This window comes from Aspergillus flavus, chromosome 8, assembly GCF_009017415.1.
Source record: "Aspergillus flavus chromosome 8, complete sequence".
Classification (NCBI taxonomy): Eukaryota; Fungi; Ascomycota; class Eurotiomycetes; order Eurotiales; family Aspergillaceae; genus Aspergillus; species Aspergillus flavus.
Genome location: NC_092403.1, coordinates 546047 through 565051, shown reverse-complemented (window position 1 = coordinate 565051; position 19005 = coordinate 546047). Strand labels below are relative to the sequence as shown.

Below are 19005 nucleotides of genomic sequence, written 5' to 3'. Positions count from 1 at the left end.
ATCGTTGTAAGGTGCAGATTCTCATAAGTGTATGCTACATGCGACAAGGTATGCGGAGTGTCACTCCGCACCCCACGTGCTGGGATTTCCTCTTTGAGCCATTCTGGACGGAGGAGGGTCCTTGCCCAATTGAGTTAAGCGCCATGAGGGAGTATGTCAGCCACTGACAGTCACGTTTGCCCTCGTAAAACCTCTATCCATGGAACGCCAGTAAGTCTACTGCTGGTTGTCATTCCTGAAGGAGAGACTTAGCTGAACATTGCTCCCACTTTGCTAAGTTCGTTTGTGGCCGTGAAAGACGGTTGTGAAACGGCCTTATGGGGCATCCTTACTCGATGGGGTACATTAGCCTTCCCTTAGCCACGGCATCTTCCCGAAACTGTTAAACCTCCGACGTTTCTCCCACACTTTCCCGTTTTAGACACGGAGGGCCCTCCGTCAAGCTCTCTGGGTTTTCTATCGGTCAATTGCCAGCGACCTTGTTGGTCAAAGACGCTCCATACAAATGGTTGAGGATAGCCATCAGTCAGAGGTATACTATCTTTTCTTCGGACCATACATTGTTCATGATTCTCTCGGAAGTAGTTAATCCCCGGGAAATTGAGTTTCTCTTATACTTTCACTTCCATTCAAAACCTACTTTCTTTCTACAAACCATATCCGACACGAAGTATAAACCATGTTACCATATCGACAATGTGTGGGTGCACCCTCCCTCGGCCCATGGCCACACCAGTGACCAAATATATTTCTCCCACTTTGTCCGAGGAACTATTGAGCCACTCTTTCCCCGAGACATTTGACGCGTCGTTTGACGCTAAGTTTTCGGTCTGACCGTCTGAGAACCTCAGCCTTCAGGCCCTCGCCCCTCATCATACATTGATTTAAATGCTCTGTAAGCACTCTCACACTCCTTAATGCACTAAATTTAAATGAAGGGACATGCCCTACTCAACCGTCAGTGCACGAAGAAGAAAATGACGCATTGCTTGGCGCCACGCCGGATCAACGGTTATTTGTGTTTGAATCCGTGGTGGGTGTCGTCAGTGTCGTTGATTGGAAGTTCAACCCAGTCGGATGAACGGGGCGATGTTCCTTAATACAGTCATCAGTCGCTCGGATCATCCCGAATTCCTGATGTTCACTATTGCCTATTCGGTCACTTCGCGCCCGTGCTAAGAGGACGCCTCCTGTTGATCGCAAAATAGCCTTGAAACGGCTCTGGAAATTTCGGCGAAATTCTGGGGGTCTCGACTCTCCACTGGTGGAATTCGGCTGCGCAGGGTATTCCCTGACACTAGCATGGCTCTCTTGCATCAACAGGTGACCTGCAATTTCAATAAACTTTGGCAGACCGAGTGAACTAATACGCGCGGGGTCACGGATATCACAGGGAAACGATTCAGCACGCAGTTCGGCTGCGTAGGAATATACGGATCCTCGGAGGATTGTGGTTTAGCATAAGGGCTAGAGGTTCCGTCGATCCCTAGGTGACCATAGCGCGTTGCGGAACCACCGTCTGCCTGGCGATACAAGCACTGGGTCGGTCGTGTATATCCGACACGAGGCAGTAAGTAATTAATTTTTAAGTTGGACCCCTGCCGATGACCCCACCAGTGTAGAAACCTGGATACAGCCGAACGCTCAGAAACCGGCTTAGCCTGTTGCCTTGCGAATAGAAATGCAGGGACAAGCCACTGTTCTCTCGCTAAGGTGTGAATGTGATTCTGCAGTGCTTTTGTGCAGAAAAGTGGGCGAGGTCGCTATTCGTCCTGCGTGGTTTTTCTGTTCAGATTGGCTGTGGCTGCCCTGTGTATAAGCGGGTGGACATAATTCTACTGCTCCTTCTGCTGCAGCAGGGGTATTTCCCGTTATCCCTCGTGGAGAGCCTTCAGGTCTATGGGATGGTTTCCTGATCCACTGGCAGACCGTAATTCCCCGATTTTCTGGATCATGCTGTCTTGCTTCGATGGATATCTCTCGGGGTGCTTTGGAGATGCAGATGCACATCACGCGTCTCATCAACTGTAGAAGTGGTGCCAGTACCTTTAAATCTATAGAAAATTCTAAAGTAGAACTGGAAGCCGACGGCATTTCCATGACAGGAGCCGGGGCTTGACGGGTCTGGCAGGGAGGTAGAGACCACCACATGGCCCAATCCCCTCCCCTCCATGAATAGCGCTCTTTCCTTGGTTCCCAGGACGCCGCGTATCCTCGTAAACTCCTCACCTGGCGTCACGAGGGGTAATAGACAGACACGGTGTCATTTAGCCAACAAGGTCAGCGGTTAACCGATGGGTTTACTGCGCCGGATATTGGAGGATACTCTGGGACCCTGCACCTGGCCAACGAATGGTAGAAGAAAGGAAAGAATTTAATACTTCTATGTGCATGCATTAATTAAGAAATGCGGGGAAACCGCGGACAATCTCAGGACGATCTGCCAGCGAGGGTTTGTTCAGCATGGCTGGCGATAGGGTTAGACGGTTCCATCGGCCTCCACTCTAACTTTCTACTCATCCTCGCGCATCACCCGTTTTTGTTCGACTCTCAAACACTCTTAATATTCTTCTTTTGCCCCATCCGGTCCCTGACACCTTTCTCATCACCCTTGATCGTAATCGACGACGTCGTCTTATCTTGTTAATAATTTTTCGCCTTGGTTTCTTTTCTCTTTGGGGTACTCTATTTCTAGTGGACATCAGACAGGGACATTTTCCGTGTCGTCTTAAGGGCACTCATTCTCAAAGCCCCCCCCTAATTGCCACCCCTTAAATCACCAGCCCACAATCTGCAGGGTCTCACTTCTAGTACGCTGAGAAGCTGGTGGCGGCCTTTTCCCTGGCATTATTATATTATTAGACTAGTCGGCCTCCGCTGTTTCCAGAAAAAATCCCTGGACTCGGCTGCATGCAAACTGCTGGACGTCTGCTACCTCCAATGGCCGGTTCTGATCGATTTGGATCTAAGCTGAGTGGGTGTCTTCTGTTTATCATTGTCTGAGATTGCCTGGAACCCGGTTCTTGGAGATGTTCCACACCTTTGAAGGATTCGAAAACCCGAACAACTCGGCCCCAGTCCGGGGTCGTGGTGAGCGCCAGCCATCCGTCGGCCGACGTGTCACTACCCTTCGTGCCTGTACATCATGCAGACATCGCAAGATCAAGTGTGACGGTGAAAAGCCGTGCGAAGCGTGTCGGTGGTATAAGAAAGCCGACCAGTGTCATTATGCAGATCCCCGGCCCTCCCGCAGGTGGGTTGCTCTCTTTCTTTTTTGATTTTTAATTAGAGATAAATGCCCCTTCTTCCCCACAGTTATCTCCCCACCGAGACGGTGGAAGATCTATACATGGCTTACGTGGGAATGAAAATGCAGACATGTAGAAAAACTCTCCACCACTCTGGACGAGTATCGGGGCGTGCTCGAGAAACTCTTCCCTAATATCCAACCCGAAAATTTAGTTAGCTTGCCTCGCGAAAAGCTTTTGGAGCTGATGGGCAAGCCATCCCTGCTGCAGACACAGCCTCCACACCCAGCGTCACCAGCTACCTCGGCATCGGTCGAAGCCCATGTCTCCCCCGTCTCCAACGAAGATGGCAATTTGGAATCTTTGCAGACGATGCCTGAAGAATCCAGTGATTCTCAAAACTCGGGTTATACGGAGATATCCAATAATTTTTCGGACGACGTCAATGCTCTGTCACTCTCATCCAGACAGCCCTCCTCTTATTTGGGCGTGTCGTCTATCAATGCTGTTCTCAAAGTGATTCTCTGCCTTGACCCTGGCGCCCTCTCTTACTTCTCTCATCCCTCGACCAACACAGACTCCAGGGATTCAGCTCTAGGATACTCCCCAGCAGAAGCACAACCATGGCCGGTCCAAGAGTCTCAACAACCAATAACGCCCCCTCAACCACATCGACCAGTAACAGAGATGCAGTTGCTCGACGCCTACTTTACTTATTTTCAGCCATTCGTGCCCATGCTAGATGAGGAAGTTTTCCGCGAGGTCTATCACTCGGGGTGTAGAAAGGATGAACGTTGGCTGGCACTGCTGAACATTGTGCTTGCCTTGGGTAGCATCGCAGCATGTCCATCGGATGACATGTCCCACACAATTTACGCCCAGCGCTGTAAGAGCTACTTGAATTTAGAATCGCTTGGATCCTCACATATAGAGACCATCCAGACTCTCGGCCTTCTGGGAGGGCAGTATCTTCATTATGTCAGTCAACCCAATCTGGCATATTCGCTCATGGGAGCTGCGCTGCGCATGGCTGCAGCTTTGGGCTTGCACAAAGAGTTTTCAGATAACCAGGAAGGGTCGTGTAAGCAGAACATATATTCGACTGACCTGAAACGGCGAGTGTGGTGGTCGCTGTTTTGCTTGGACACTTGGGGCTGTATGACTCTGGGGCGACCGAGTATGGGACGATTTGGACCGACGATTACCGTTAAACTGCCGCAGTACCGAGAAAGAGTATGTATGCGTCCGAACTTTGTGATTCTGTCATTCTAACCCTTCCAGGGGAATGTTCTCGACATTATACCGCTTCTAGAAAACGTTCGGTTCTGCAAAATTGCGACACAGATCCAGGAAATTCTGGCTGCCGCTCCGTTGACGAGGTACCACGAGATGTCGCACTTTGATAATCAACTGTTAGAGTGGTATGAGAACCTTCCGTATATACTCAAAGACCACGAGCCATGCTCCGAATCAATTATCATCACCAGGACAGTCATGAAATGGCGGTACTACAACCAGCGTATGCTCATATACCGTCCAACTCTACTCAGCTACGCCATGCGGCGGGTTCCATATATTGCTCTCCGTTCCGAAGAGCGGACGGCGATCGAAAGGTGTCGACAGATCGCGGAGGCTACAATTCAAGACATTTCTTCAACGGCCCAGTCACATCAAATGTCGGGCTGGAGTGCAGTCTGGCTCATATTCCAGGCAGTCATGGTTCCCCTATTGGGATTGTTTCTCAACGACAACACAACGAATGACCCTAGAGCTACTGTTGCGAGCTGCCAATCTCAAGTTGAGATGGCTATGCTTGTCCTGGCCCGACTGGAACAATGGAGCCCGACTGCAAAAAGGACGTTGGGTGCCGTATCGCAGATATTGGAGGCTAGTAAGAGAGGGACTAACATGGCCAACGAGGCTGGCCTTGTCAATAGCATGTTTGCTGTCTCACGCGAGGGGGCAGTGCCTCGAGCCGCTTCAGGGTTTCATCCGTCCCAAAACATTTTCCTTCAGAATGAGGCAGGCTTTGATCCGTTTGCGCCTCCAGTTATTGACGACTCGACGGCTCAGTACCTATGGGACTTCTTGAGCTGGAGCGATAGCAGCCTATGGCCTGGAATAACGGACACCAATAGCTTCAACGACGAAACGCTGTTCGCCCAAACAGACAAAACCATGAAATATCCCAACAACGGTGCAGCCTTTATGGGGGGCTCTATGGGAGACGGTGCCTACTATGCAAATCCACCTTTGCCCTACTACTAAAGGGACAAATATATTTAAAACATCTAGCCCTTCTGGTTAAGGGCACTATTTCTTTCTTCTTATATCTTTTCTTCTTCATCAGTTCTTTTTGTGCATTCTTCTTTTTCTTTTCCACTTTCCTTTTGTCTGGGTCTGCATCAAAGCGAGTCGTCTTTTAGGAAAGAGCACGGTATGGATGAGTGTATATAACCGGGATATTTAAAAAAGCATATAGTGTATGAATGATCATCAGTTTTTGGATGCCTATGTTTCCATTACAGACTGCATAAATGCTATTACTTGAAGTTATACAAGGATCGTCAGGGTGCTGACTCAGCTAAAACGCCAAACGCCAAAAACCACACGTTATGCTCCCGAGGCGCATCTGCAATCACCATATGAACCCAGTTACAATATAAAAGTGAATTTTCCACAAATTTACCCTGTTATTGATTGTCATATCACCATCTTATAGCTCTGCTGTGCAATCGATATATTTGTGCATTAGATTCAAGTCTCGAAATATCTGAAGCTTACTGACGTGGCCCTGATGAACTCTAGTCAATAAGAGAATTGTCGGTCATGGCTTCTTTATTTGAGAGACCATCACTGGTCTTTGGAGCCGCTATTGTCTTACGTGCTATTCTTCTTGTTTATGGCGCCTGGCAAGATGCCCACTCAGCCGTCAAATACACCGACATTGACTACATGGTTTTCACGGACGCAGCCCGGTATGTTTCAAAGGGTGATTCACCATACGCTCGAGATACGTACCGGTACACGCCTCTTCTCGCGTGGTTGCTTCTACCAACCTCCTGGGATGGTTTCTTCTCCTTTGGCAAAGTTCTTTTCGCCCTCTCTGACGTGGTGGCCGGATGGCTCATCGCGAAAGCGCTCACGTCCTTTTACCGCATGAGCCCGCCACGCGCTCTCAAGTATGCCAGCGTTTGGCTACTGAATCCTATGGTTGCCAATATTAGTACGCGAGGTAGCTCCGAGGGTCTCCTATGTGTGCTAGTCATTGCCTTGCTCTGGGCTGTCTTGAACAGGAAGATCACTCTCGCCGGAGTACTTCTCGGGCTCAGCGTGCATTTCAAGATCTACCCCTTTGTTTACGGGCCATCAATTATCTGGTGGCTGGATGAAGAACGTGAAGGGCTGAAGTCATCTTCGCAAAAGCAAAAGCCGGAACAAGACGATCGAAATCTTCTTACCCACATCTTCAACTTCATAACGCCCTCTCGTCTTCTTCTCACTACCACTGCACTGGCCACCTTCTCCGGTCTCAACATCTCCATGTACATTCTCTATGACTTTCCTTTCGCGCAGCATACCTATCTGCATCACTTGACTCGTATTGACCACCGCCACAATTTTTCGCCCTACAGCAGCCTCCTTTATCTCTCCGCTGCCGGAGACATCCAGGGGAGCTTTGAGTCTCTAGCTTTCATTCCGCAGTTGCTTCTCTCGGTCGTTGTTATCCCGATTGTTTTGGCCAAAAGAAGCCTGCCAGGTGCGATGCTAGCCCAGACGTTCGCATTCGTTACGTTTAACAAAGTGTGCACGAGCCAGGTATGCTTCTCCAATCTATTCCTACACTCTTCGTTCGCGCCGAAAATGTGAAGACTGACTTGTGTAAAAGTATTTCCTCTGGTATCTTATATTTCTTCCGTTCTACCTACCTTCCTCTTCGTTAATGAAGAACCCAAGGCTGGGCATTACAGTTACAGCTCTATGGGTCATCGCTCAGGTATGCATACGCCCTTGTTTTCTATTTATTGCTTCCAGAGTCAATAAGACACCACACCAGGATTGCACCCACAGCACTAACTAAAACACCAGGCCCTCTGGCTCCAACAAGGCTACTACCTCGAATTCCTCGGTTTGTCCAGTTTCGTGCCGGGATTGTTCCTCGCTAGTTTGGGTTTCTTTGCAGTTAATATTTGGATTTTGGGCATTATTATTAATGATGTCGCATTGGAGGGATGTTAAGGGACTAAGGGAAGAAGAATGCGAAGATGACAATGAACCCTAGAGTCTGATCGCTATGTATATTCTGCTCCTCTGGGCTCTAAGTGTTTTCTAGAATGGGCTTCTAGATAGTTCGGGAGGTATATCATGCTGTATCTCTCACCGCTTAAACAACCATGTACACTATCATAATTGTTGTTCTTACCTCATCCAGGTGGGACACATCAATCGGGTTCGTCGCGAGTCGGCTGTACGCCTGTCTACATAGAATTATCTGCTTAGAACACCATCGTGAGTTTATTCCCACGTGCACTGCTATATAATCTAGATCTCTTTAGTTAAGTCTGGTTTCTCTGACCTCGTGGAAACTATTGCATGTTTTAGGGCAGTAAGACAAATCATCGCAATACCACATCTTCTTGAATGCACACGTCTAAGTAAAAGCAGAGACTGGTACAGCAATTACCATGAATCACCTTGCGATGGACTTGAAAGGGTTTTAGATTCAGTCCTCTTACTGCCATGTCACTAGGATAGTGCACTGCAGTATACTCCACTATAGCTATATCCTAACTAAACATACTCATTCAAACGGTATTCAAACGTACCCATATATTCCACCACAATATCCCCGTTCCCTACACCTAACACACACACCTAATCCATCCCACACTTCCACGACGACCACTACCCCCTCAAGCCAACTCCCCAACCAAAACCAATCTAAATCCCCCAAACACCCAACGGATCCTCCCCACCCCGATCCACCCTCATCCGCTGCAAAGTCTTCACCCTCTTAACCAACGTCCCGACACAAATCGGCCCAAAGAGAGTGCACAGCGAGATCGCCCACACAATCACCAGATACGTCTCCGACGAACCACCACTAGAGCTGGTCCCGAAGATCCCCTTCGACTCGGCGAGCGAAGCAATTAAATAACCAACTTCGCCGCGGGAGACCATCGCCAGGCCCAGGATCGACGCCGGATAGAGGGATCTGGGCTTCGGTGGGAGAGTCGAGGTTGGTTGAGAGATTTGGGTTGGTTGTTCGCTGGTGACGGTTTCGTGTGCTTGGGTCGGTGTTGGTTGGTCTTGTGATTTGTCCTCGGGGTTTCGGGGGTCTTGATGTTGTTGTGTCTCTGTTGTGCCTTTCTTTTGCTTCTTGGAACCGGTTCGAGGACTCGCGCAGAACAAGACAACGCGGGAAAATGGTTTCTTAAGAATTCGGAGGACACTTGAAATAGGTCGAGACGATAACCGCACAAGCCAAAGACCGGTGATTAGCTTGCCGAATGTCATGAGGGTGGCGTAGACGACGCCACGCCAGACTATTTTTCCGTCGAACATTTCCGTGATGGGGATGGCGAAGCCGATTGAGGCCTTTATTCTACCTATTAGTAGTTTTCATAGCTTGGTTGAAATGAGTAACTTACGAAGAACAGAGGGACCAGGATCCTTGTCACAGGTTCATGGTAGTATTTCTCATAGACCATACTACCGGTGGGAGTCTCACGTTTCGTGCTGGTAGTCTGTTGGCGAGTTGTTTGGTCATTCTGGTTGGAATCCTTCTCTTGACCGGTAGGATTCTCCTCTTGAGAGGTATTCTCCGTTCCTGGTTCAGAAGACACGTTACCATTACCAGCATCCCCAGACCCGGAATTCTCCTTGAAAAAGTCATCCATCCAAGACGTCATCACACCAGCCAGATACGCAGCAAAGAGACTCGACGTGCCCGCATAAGTAGCCCCAGCCACCATCCCCACCAGTAAACACGTATTCACCAGAAAATAAAACTGAACCGTCCCCGTAAACGCCGGGAACCTATGCTTATGGGCCAGAAGCACCCTTAAAGCAGGTCTAAGACCCAACAGACACAAAAGCCACACACCAACCCCGAATCCGATAGAAACAGAAACAGGCCGTATAACTGTCACTGCACTGAACGAGTCGCTACTCCCGCCTAGGTTGGTGATGATCTGGACCAATACCAGTCCCACGACATCATCTAACATGGCTGCGCCGGTAGTAACCGTGCCCAGTCGTGTCTTGATTAGATCTGTCGTGGAGAGGATCGTGAACGTAGTTCCTAGACTAGTTGCGCTGAGAGCCGCTCCGGCAGAGAAGGCCTGGAGGGGCGTTGCGGACACCAGCTCGGTGAGAATGAAGGAGAGGCCCATCGGTGCACAGATGCCGGTGATGGCTACTGCGAGCGAAAGCAGGAGGTTCGCTTTCAGGGACGAGAGGGATGTTGATAGCCCGCCTTCGTAGACGAGCATTATCAATCCGAGATAACCGAGCTGTTGGATCACGGTTTCCATGTCCCGGGTCAGCCATTTTGCGCCGGGAGTGCCCCAGAGGATGCCGATGAAGAGCTGGCCAATTAGTCCGCAGTAAACGAGCTTGTCGAGGCACACATTAACTAGGTTGAGGACTAGCAGGAATCCTGTTTGGTTGAGGATTGTGCTTATGGCTGGCTCGTGGTAGGCGAAGGCTGTTTCGCTGATCGCCATTCTGAATTGGTGGTTGATCTTTGAGTATCAATAAGGAATGATATCGTGGTGCAGAATGATGCTGTGGGTCTGGCTATATGGGTAATACTAATATTTTCTGGTGGTTTTGTACTAGTAAATTTTTGACGGTAACGGACTCCATCAGAAGATATATTTACACCGTTGGTGGGTGGGAGAATTGATCAATTGCGAGGTGAGCTGGACCTGAACTTGCGATAATTGCGTGAGGACGACAGATGTTAGTAAAGAACTGAAGGGGGCAGCGCAGGCGGGAGACCACTTAGTCTAATAAATATTCTCTAAAGGCGCTCGGTAGATAACGAGTCTCGGCATCCCGATGCCAAGTATTCTATGACCTCGAAGATGAAAGTTGCTATTAAGCGAGTGTGGCTATGTTATTCTTTTTCTTGGCTATCGTAGTATTTAATGGGCTATAAGGAGTAAATCTTCTATTCAGGATTGGCTTAAATATGCGAGGTGGGCGAACTACAGAGACGTTGAAGTCAGGGATCCGTAGGTTTTTAGGGCTAAGCGGAGACTTCCCATGTATGTACGACATGGAGGAAGTGAGGAAATCGGATTTATGCATAAAAAACTAAACATAAACCAAGTACGTAGCAAGGAATTGAACATCCCTATGTCTTTCTCATTCGTATACTACTCATCCTTTCCCTAGTCCCTGATATACTACCCGCTATATCTGAGTCCACACTTCCCTTGCCCAGCGGCAATCACAGCCTCTCCTCCGTTAAATGGACAAGACCAAACAAGTCATTCCTAGAATCGAGTCGAATTGCTGCTTTATCTGATAACCGTACACTCGTTTTCTGGGGCACTCCTTATCTCGCCAGTTTCCTGGTTCACGAGACTCCAGATGGCGAACCCGCCCGAAGTGAATCCGAGGTTATAGTTGACCACAAGCCAAATTCCATAGCATCCATTAACTGTGCAAAAGGTATCCTGGTAATTTCGTTAGCGTTACATTCTTACTTAGACGTGATGTAGAAAAGCTAGGTCATGATCGGGTACGAACTGCCATGGCTATTGTGGTATCTCGGATATGGTTCTTAGGATAGAGGGTAAAGTGTTTATAGGTTGGAGCTTCGTAGCAAGATTGCTCTGGACGATTGAAGTTCCGGTGGCTCGTTGGGAGATTTAATACAGAGGTAGATGACAGCCTCGCCTTAGTTGTTTGCTCTGATAGGATGATCACCGCCAATGATGGTCCTATCGTTAAACTGACATGCGTCGGGATGTCCCCTGTCAACGTGGGTACTTCATTGCCATTAAGCGTCGTGTATTTCCGCCATGGCGCCCCGGAGTGGAGATCATCGAATAAGAATGACCTTCGCAGACGAATACAATGCCGTTGCAACTAATCATAACACGATACCGTCTCATAAAGTCAGCTGCCAGAACTAGTATTGATCCAAGTTATTTGCTACTCCCAAGGCCCATCAGCGAGGTGTATTTCTCCATCGGGTTGAATGCCTCTCTTGGTACCCTTTTATTGGCTTGCTTTCTTTGCTTTTTGTACACCGCTCAGCTCAATACTACGATGTCATTGGCGCAAATTGTTACTACACTTGCTATGCTTCAAGGCTGGTGATTTCCCCTGCCCTAATTGGATGACAACCGCAAAAGCAAGCCTAGTATTACAGCGCACGTCTGCCTCTAGCCACGACAGTATGACTAACCTGTCTCAAAAGACTTGTCGAAAATAGAAGAACGTGGGAGTTTAATTTAATACACCTATAAGATAATATGCGATGGCGTTGTCACAAGCGAACAGATATAGGCCCTAAGGGGAACAATATAACAGAACGTTTTGATAGAATGGCATGGGGTGGAATTGTTTGAAAGTAGATCTGCTTACATTCTTTTTGAAACCGCTGCTGATTCTCTGGGGAAGCAATATTAATTCTGTTCAAATCTTAATAATAATTCTGTCCCTGGTCATACCCTTGTATAAGCATAGCTAGTTCAACCTTCTCGTATTCGGGTGAAGTAACAGAAGAGCTGAGACCGGGCTATACTTCCCGGCTCGCATAGGAACGATGTTGTCGAAGATACCCCTTATCTATAAGCAATGCCGATCGAATAATTCATTCAAACTTTATGCAATGTCACTGTTGCCAGTAAGTATGCATACAGCAGTGAATAGGCCTCTTCATGCATGCGGGGACAAAACCATCCTCAGGTCCCAATTCCTTGTACATTGCGTCACCCTTCTGCCTAACAATAATTAGAGACATAATAAGACATCCTACCAACAACATCCAACAGAAACATTACCACCACACTTCAAGTTCCTTTCACAATCATCAAATCACTCAATTATCATAACCCACCATCATCAACAATCAAAACCATGTCCACCACACTTCCCACCGGCGCCAAAATCATCAACGGGGTCAAGACCTTCATTCCCCTCGGTATACACATACCTACCTACCTACATACATCTACATCCCCACCTCCTATCCAAACAATCCACAGCGTATAAAAAATCAACAAACTAACAAAAAAAACCAACCAGAAAACAACCCCGAAGTCCACACCCACCTCGCTACCACCCTCTCAATCCAATCCCTCACCTTCCACGACATCTTCACCCTCTCCCCGCCTCCCCAAGACCTACCCCATCCCATCAACGCCCTAATCTTCCTCGCCGCAGCACCCATCTACACCCGCGCCCGCTCAACCCTCCAATCCACACTCCCCAAATACACAACCACCAATGAAACAGACCCAATCTGGATCCCCCAGACAATCGGCCACGCTTGCGGCCTTATGGCGTTTCTGCACTGTGTGCTGAATCTCGATGATGGGAGGCATCTAGCTTGTGGGTCTGAGTTGGCGAAGTTACGGGAGGAACTGGTCTCGTTGGCGCCGGGGGATCGTGCTAGGGTGGTTTATGAGGCATTGTTTCTGGAGGAGGCGCATATGGATGCGGCGCGGGGAGGTAGTTCGGGGGTGCCAGGGCCGGAGGAGGATAACGGGTTTCATTTTGTGGGGTTTGTGAAGGGCGGGGACGGGAGGGTTTGGGAGTTGAATGGGGGTATGCCGGGGCCTTTGGAGAGGGGAGTTCTTGGGGATGGTGAGGATTTGGTTTCGGAGGCTGGGTTGAGGTTGACGGTTGGGGATTTTATGGAGGCTGCGAAGGAGGTTGAGGGGGGTGGGTATGGGGGTTTGGGGATTTCTTTGGTTGGGTTGGTTGGTGTGTAGTTCCTTAGGACTCATAGTGGGTGGTGATAGTATGTGGGGATGAGATATGGGATATGAGGTAGGCTGCGTTGTCTGGCAGAAGACGAATATACCGAGTATGGAACAGGTTACAAATGGAAAGCAAGGTGGATGATAAATCAATGGTATTGAACTACCTAAGGAGGAAACTATCACAGTACGATACGTATACAAACCACTACAAGGCGTAGATACAAGGATGTTCCAGATCGTCAATGGAGGTATGCCATCTCAGCAAAGCTGCAGGACACACATCTAGTACGTCACTGGTCGGAGAAATCTCACTCTCAATATCAGCACTTCTTCGGCACAACCACAGCCATGAAAGGGCTAGATTGCAATTTGACATCCGTGCTAGTTGACCTGCCACTGTTCCCACACAAGCAATACTGTAAGCGGACGAGAGGATGAAAGGGAAGAAGGTATTATCGTTATTAGTTAAACATATGGCGTCATGGCAAGAAGGGTAGTATAAACAAGGGCCATGCGCGGTCATCTGCTGATAAAACAAAGGCGTCGTAAATCCGTAACTCAGGCTTACAATTCCCCAGGAATTTGCTTGGCAGGTGGGCGGAAGTTGCCGCTCTTCAGCTCTTGGAACGCAAGGTCAAAGCGGGCGCCCAATAACCAGGCAGCTGTAAGCTAAAAACAGTCAGTCTAATTCATCCCTGTTCCTGTCGTAAAGAACATACCATAATGATCGACACGATCAGCACAATCACACCCATCAACGCCAGCATGAAGTACAGATCCTGGCGTGTTTCAGCTTCCTGTCTGGCCTTCTCCTTTTCAGCTTCCGACTTCTCGCCTTGCACCTTGAGCTTGGCTTGTGCGGCAGTCTGTTGAGGGAAGATTGTGTCGATGAACTTCTCGATCTGGAAACTGTCAGTATGTTTTTCATGTGCCAGCAAATCAAAGCTGTGATGGCATACCTTTCCACAAACAATGCTGATCTTGAGGAAGTTGGGATCTTTCGGAGTATTCTTCTTATGAATCCGGCGAGCATAGCGACGGAAGGTATCACAGAGAACATGGAGGTTCTGGGTCGACTCCATCATCAACTGACAGGCCTCACCCTTGGTGATCTTAATATTACGATCGAACATGTCCGGGTTGCGGAAGCAAAGCTCAAGGGTGGCAATAGCCATGGCCTGCGGAATGGCGCAGAAGTTGAAAACACTCTGCTCCCGCAGGCCAGCGAGGTAAAACAGGCACTCTTCGGCGTGCTCCAGAGCATTGAGAACCATTTCGGATCCACAGTTGAGAGCAGTCTCGCGGTTCTCGGGCTTGAAGAGATCCTCAAACTCGGTAACATACTTGGACCAAATTTCTTTGGGCCAGAAGTGTCGGTCATCGTCGTGGTCCTCCCGCACATCACGAATGATGTTAGTCTTCTGCAGAAAGAGTCCCATGGACTTGTGTAGACGCGGACGCGAGAGCAGTGCTGGGTTGCCGAACTCAGCCTCAACAAAGAGGCGAGTCAGCCCTTCACCCACCAAGCCGGCGACATAGTAGCAGTAGAGATCATATTCCTCGATTGTCTTGACGCTGGCATCTTCAAATTCCGCCTTTCGACAGTAATCGGCCATACCATTGCCCATCTTATCAGTGATATCCTTGACGATCTCGCGGTAGGCCGGCTTCATGTTCTTGAACTCGGTGATGACATTGTGAAACTGAACCAGCAGTTCACGGTCTTTCTCTTCGGGACGGTTTCCATCGAACGTCCAGCCATCTTGCTCCAGGTAGTCCTTAAACTCACGCAGCATCGGCTCCTTGGTTTTGAGAGGAATCGACGTGTCGTCTTCGATGGTATCCAACCCGCGAAGAACAAGGTAGAAAACACATACGGGAAGTAGGAGTTCGGGATGAAGCTCCTTGATAACAGCGCTGAAACTCCGGCTTGTCAAGTCAAGGAACTTGAAGCAGGCCTTCTGCGTTTCTGTTTCATTGTTCACATTGCGTTCATGGACAGGGTTGTGCCAAACTTTCCTATCGCAAGGGAAGAATGAACCTCTGTAAGCGTTGGCACATACACCTTCACAGTGAAAAACATTGCAAGTCGAGGGTATGTGAACTTACCACTGAACGATGGACCTCAACTGGCTGGGGCGGAGCATATAATAGAGGACTTCGGTAGCACGCATGATGGCAGTTGTACGGGGCACAGTACAGGGAAGAAAGGGCAAAGGCAAATTAAGCGATAGCAACAAATTAAATAGATACGCTGTGTCAAAAGGAGATAGTCATACAGAAAATAAGGGAAACAAGAATGTGAGGAGTGAAATGGTACGGAGGTTCCAAATTGTTACTGTACAGTAGTGGACAGATTGCGAATAGTCTCACAAACTAGAGAGAGCTGATGGGATATAATAGGGATAAATGGGGATAGGGTAAGGCAATTGAGTTAGAAGTGAAAGGTGAGAAGGGGGTATTAGGGAGGTTCCAGGTAAAAAGAGGAGTAAAAAAAAGGAGGAGAGGAGGGAGTGGTTGTTGAAAAGGAAGAAGAAAGCAGCAGGGATTTTAAAATGAGAGGCACAAAGACGCACGTTCGGTTGCAGGAGCCTTTAGCCTGTGGCTAGAGCCTATTAGCGTGTCTAGGCGGAGAGGCTGGTGCGCATGACGCGGGATTACCATCAATACATCGCGGTGAACAATATCATGATGTGTGGCTGACAACCCCCCTGACAGTACTGTGACAGTACGGTCCCTTTTTGGGGTCGGACAAAAGTCATGGGCGCCCCGCGCATGACGAAACTCCCGTCGGAAAGCATCGTCAGGCAGAAAAAAAAAGTTAGTTGTGTATCAATACTCCTACTACTACACCGTTGACTGTTTTGGCTGTCTTATTCGTCTCCTATTTTCTGTTCCTCCCCTCTACCTAGTTTTGTATCTTCAAGAACTACCGCTCTGTGGTCCTGGAGACAGCCGGGATATACGTCTTGCTGGCTTGAACTCCACAAAATACCGCATCATGGTCGCAGATACTACGTACTACGATGCCCTGGGGGTGCCTCCCACGGCAACCGAACTTGAAATCAAAAAGGCATACCGCAAACTTGCCATTGTCACTCACCCTGGTATACTTCACTCGCTCACATCATACCCTTTCTCTTGATTTTAACCGCCCACAGACAAGAACCCCGGAGATGAGACCGCGCATGCGAGATTTCAGGCGGTACGCTAGTTCTTGCCTTGACCTAAAGATGTTCGCCCACTAGCTCTTGATACTTACTATCCCGTCAGATCGGAGAAGCCTACCAAGTCCTTAGTGACGAAGAACTGCGAAAGCGATATGATAAGTTTGGCAAGGAGGATGCAGTCCCTGGTGGTGGTTTCGGTATGTGTGCTCTTGGTACCGCGGATAACTTGTTCTTGGCTAATACCCGGTTGAAGAGGACCCATCGGAGTTCTTCAGCATGATCTTTGGTGGTAATGCTTTCGTCGACCTTATCGGTGAAATTTCTCTCATGAAGGACCTCACCACTACCATGGATATCACCATGCAGGAGATGGAGGAGGAAGAACTGGCTGCATCCGCGGAGGAGAAACTGAATATCCACGAGGAAGAAGCCAAGACGGCGGCTGGCACCTCCGCGGAGGGCACTGCTGCTGCTGCTCCTGCTGCTGCTGGTAGTGCAACCGCTACGGATGCCCCCGCTTCTGAAGAGAAATCCGAGAAACCCACTCCAACGCCCAGCTCCGGTACAAGTACGCCTCGTCGCTACCTTGGTCAACAAGCCATCATGGACAAGTCAGAGGAAGAAGCACGGATGGAGGCAGCTGGTCTGTCTGCGGAGGAGAAGGAGCTACACAAGAAGAGCAAGAAGAAGGGCGCTTTGTCCCGGGAACAGGAGGAGCGCTTGGCTGCATACGAATTGGAGAGGAAGAAGGCCCGCGAAGAACGAGTCAACACATTGGCCACGAAGCTGGTGGACAAGATCAGCGTCTGGACCGAAACGGACAAGGGCGCCGATGTGACACGCGCATTTGAGGAGAAGATCCGCCTCGAGGTAGAGAATCTGAAGATGGAGTCATTCGGTCTTGAAATTCTGCATGCGATCGGTCAAACATACATCCAAAAAGGTAGCTCATTCTTGAAGTCCCAGAAATTCCTCGGTATCTCGGGCTTCTTCTCCCGGTTGAAGGACAAGGGTACCCTCGCCAAGGAGACATGGACCACCATCTCGACTGCCATTGATGCGCAGATGACCATGGAAGAGATGGCCAAGTTGGAAGAGCGCGGTGGCGAAGACTGGACCGACGAGAAGAGAGCTGAGTACGAGAAGAAGGTCACAGGCAAGATCTTGGCGGCTGCTTGGCGGGGCAGCAAGTTCGAGATTCAGAGCGTGCTGCGTGATGTATGTGATCAAGTCCTGGGCGACAAGAAGATCAAGTTGGACAAGCGTGTTGAACGTGCTCATGCCCTGGTCATTGCGGGTAATATCTATCAAAAGGTAAGCACAGTCTTTACCCACGTTTCCTATGCCGGGATACTAACACAATGCAGGCGGAGCGTGACCCCGAGGAGGAAGGAGACTACATGGCGTTCGAGCAACTTATGGCCGATGCTATGACGAAGAAGGGCAAGGATGAGAAGGAGAAGAAGAAGAAGGAGAAGAAGTCCAAGCATGAACACGTTGAAGAAACCACCGCTTAGATACCTGTTCTCGATACATAATCGATTACCCCTTATGTTTTGTGCATATCTTTCTGTACCTTCTCTTCTCTTCTTTTCTTAATGTACCATTTTGTGCCTTCATGCCCTAGCGTTGTCTGGTTGTTCATGGGCGCATTAGATTGTTGGATACCTGTTTCACCTCCAATTGTAGCAATCCGCAGCTTCACCTATGGCTATGATCAAACCATATATCTCGGTTGTATGTAATAATACTAAGTTTCTTCTTTCAATATGCTTGTCTAATATGCCATGGGTGGTACTTGAATTTTTCTCGATATTAGTATAATTACGCAGTACCAAGGCAATTATATATATAGTGGCAGATCGACAGGGATACTACTCGGACCCCTTTCTACTAAGGTACTACTATATTATCTATAGTAAATTAAAAAGTACCCATCCTTTTTCCGAATAACAACTCCCAGTGTATCTGGGTATTGGGCTATGGTAGACGGCGTACGGAGTAGATCCAGCACGCATACTTGGGTAGGGTTGATCCGGAACCTCTCATGGGTTAGGTTATTATTACGGGATTATTATGAAGACGACACCAGCAACGTTCTCCCATTGATCGGTTAGATCTGATCGTCAAAGATCGGACGCGTAACCCCGCAAAAATTGTGTCACTAACTCAATGTTATAGAGATAAATGTACAACATGAGGGGAATCGATGATCGCGTGAGCACATACTCCATTCGGACCTTCGGTTCAGTCCCGTCGGGGAACAAAGCCCTATAACCAAGCCTATAATTCCTTCCTATGTCTTACCTGATAAACCACCCAATGAATCACACTATGCATTACCCACTAATAGCAGACTAATTCCGCTAAGCATCCTTAGTCCAAAACCACGCCCCCCTCACTGGCGGATTGCACCGATCCGCAGGGACGATGATACCTTGCGGAATGTCCGATCCTCGTAACGGAAGGTGTAGCGTAGATCCCTTGAGCACCCAAAGACAATATGGCTTGACTGTTGGCTTAAATAGCCCAATTTCTTATCTGCCTGCCTTCACCGGCCATTACCGGGGAGCTTATACTATTTAAGACATACTGCCACCCACCAATTTCCACCTTGCATCCCAATCGCCAACCGTTCGA

At 48.8% G+C, this 19005-nt stretch overlaps 6 protein-coding genes across 6 annotated transcripts; 4 read left to right on the top strand and 2 right to left on the bottom strand.

Annotated features, from left to right (window-relative positions):
* Positions 1-3029: 3029 nt before the first annotated feature.
* F9C07_12354 (putative C6 transcription factor) lies at positions 3030-5516 on the top strand (the record flags this gene model as incomplete). Its single annotated transcript, XM_071507819.1, has 3 exons — positions 3030-3253; positions 3377-4481; positions 4530-5516. The coding sequence occupies 3 exons, from the start codon at positions 3030-3032 to the stop codon at positions 5514-5516; spliced, it is 2316 nt and encodes a 771-aa protein (XP_071367230.1).
* A 561-nt stretch (positions 5517-6077) lies between these two features.
* F9C07_12353 (putative mannosyltransferase) lies at positions 6078-7487 on the top strand (the record flags this gene model as incomplete). Its single annotated transcript, XM_041295586.2, has 3 exons — positions 6078-7067; positions 7138-7245; positions 7338-7487. The coding sequence occupies 3 exons, from the start codon at positions 6078-6080 to the stop codon at positions 7485-7487; spliced, it is 1248 nt and encodes a 415-aa protein (XP_041151576.2).
* Positions 7488-8189: 702 nt separating this feature from the next.
* Positions 8190-9976, bottom strand: F9C07_12352 (putative Na+/H+ antiporter; the record flags this gene model as incomplete). The annotated part of the gene is made up of 2 exons (XM_041295579.1): positions 8190-8846; positions 8900-9976. 2 exons carry the CDS (start codon positions 9974-9976, stop codon positions 8190-8192), a joined length of 1734 nt encoding a protein of 577 aa, XP_041151577.1.
* A 2371-nt stretch (positions 9977-12347) lies between these two features.
* On the top strand, positions 12348-13204 carry F9C07_12351 (putative ubiquitin carboxyl-terminal hydrolase isozyme L3; the record flags this gene model as incomplete). Its single annotated transcript, XM_041295587.1, has 2 exons — positions 12348-12411; positions 12516-13204. The coding sequence occupies 2 exons, from the start codon at positions 12348-12350 to the stop codon at positions 13202-13204; spliced, it is 753 nt and encodes a 250-aa protein (XP_041151578.1).
* A 158-nt stretch (positions 13205-13362) lies between these two features.
* F9C07_2287043 (squalene synthetase) lies at positions 13363-15767 on the bottom strand. Its single transcript, XM_041287654.2, has 4 exons — positions 15305-15767; positions 14155-15214; positions 13915-14097; positions 13363-13864 (listed from the first exon to the last, which is right to left on the bottom strand). The coding sequence occupies exons 1-4, from the start codon at positions 15367-15369 to the stop codon at positions 13760-13762; spliced, it is 1413 nt and encodes a 470-aa protein (XP_041151579.1). The 5' UTR covers positions 15370-15767; the 3' UTR covers positions 13363-13759.
* Positions 15768-15966: 199 nt separating this feature from the next.
* On the top strand, positions 15967-18863 carry F9C07_2287042 (DnaJ domain protein). Its single transcript, XM_041295588.2, has 5 exons — positions 15967-16302; positions 16357-16400; positions 16469-16562; positions 16619-17679; positions 17733-18863. Exons 1-5 carry the CDS (start codon positions 16197-16199, stop codon positions 17880-17882), a joined length of 1455 nt encoding a protein of 484 aa, XP_041151580.1. The 5' UTR covers positions 15967-16196; the 3' UTR covers positions 17883-18863.
* Positions 18864-19005: the final 142 nt, after the last annotated feature.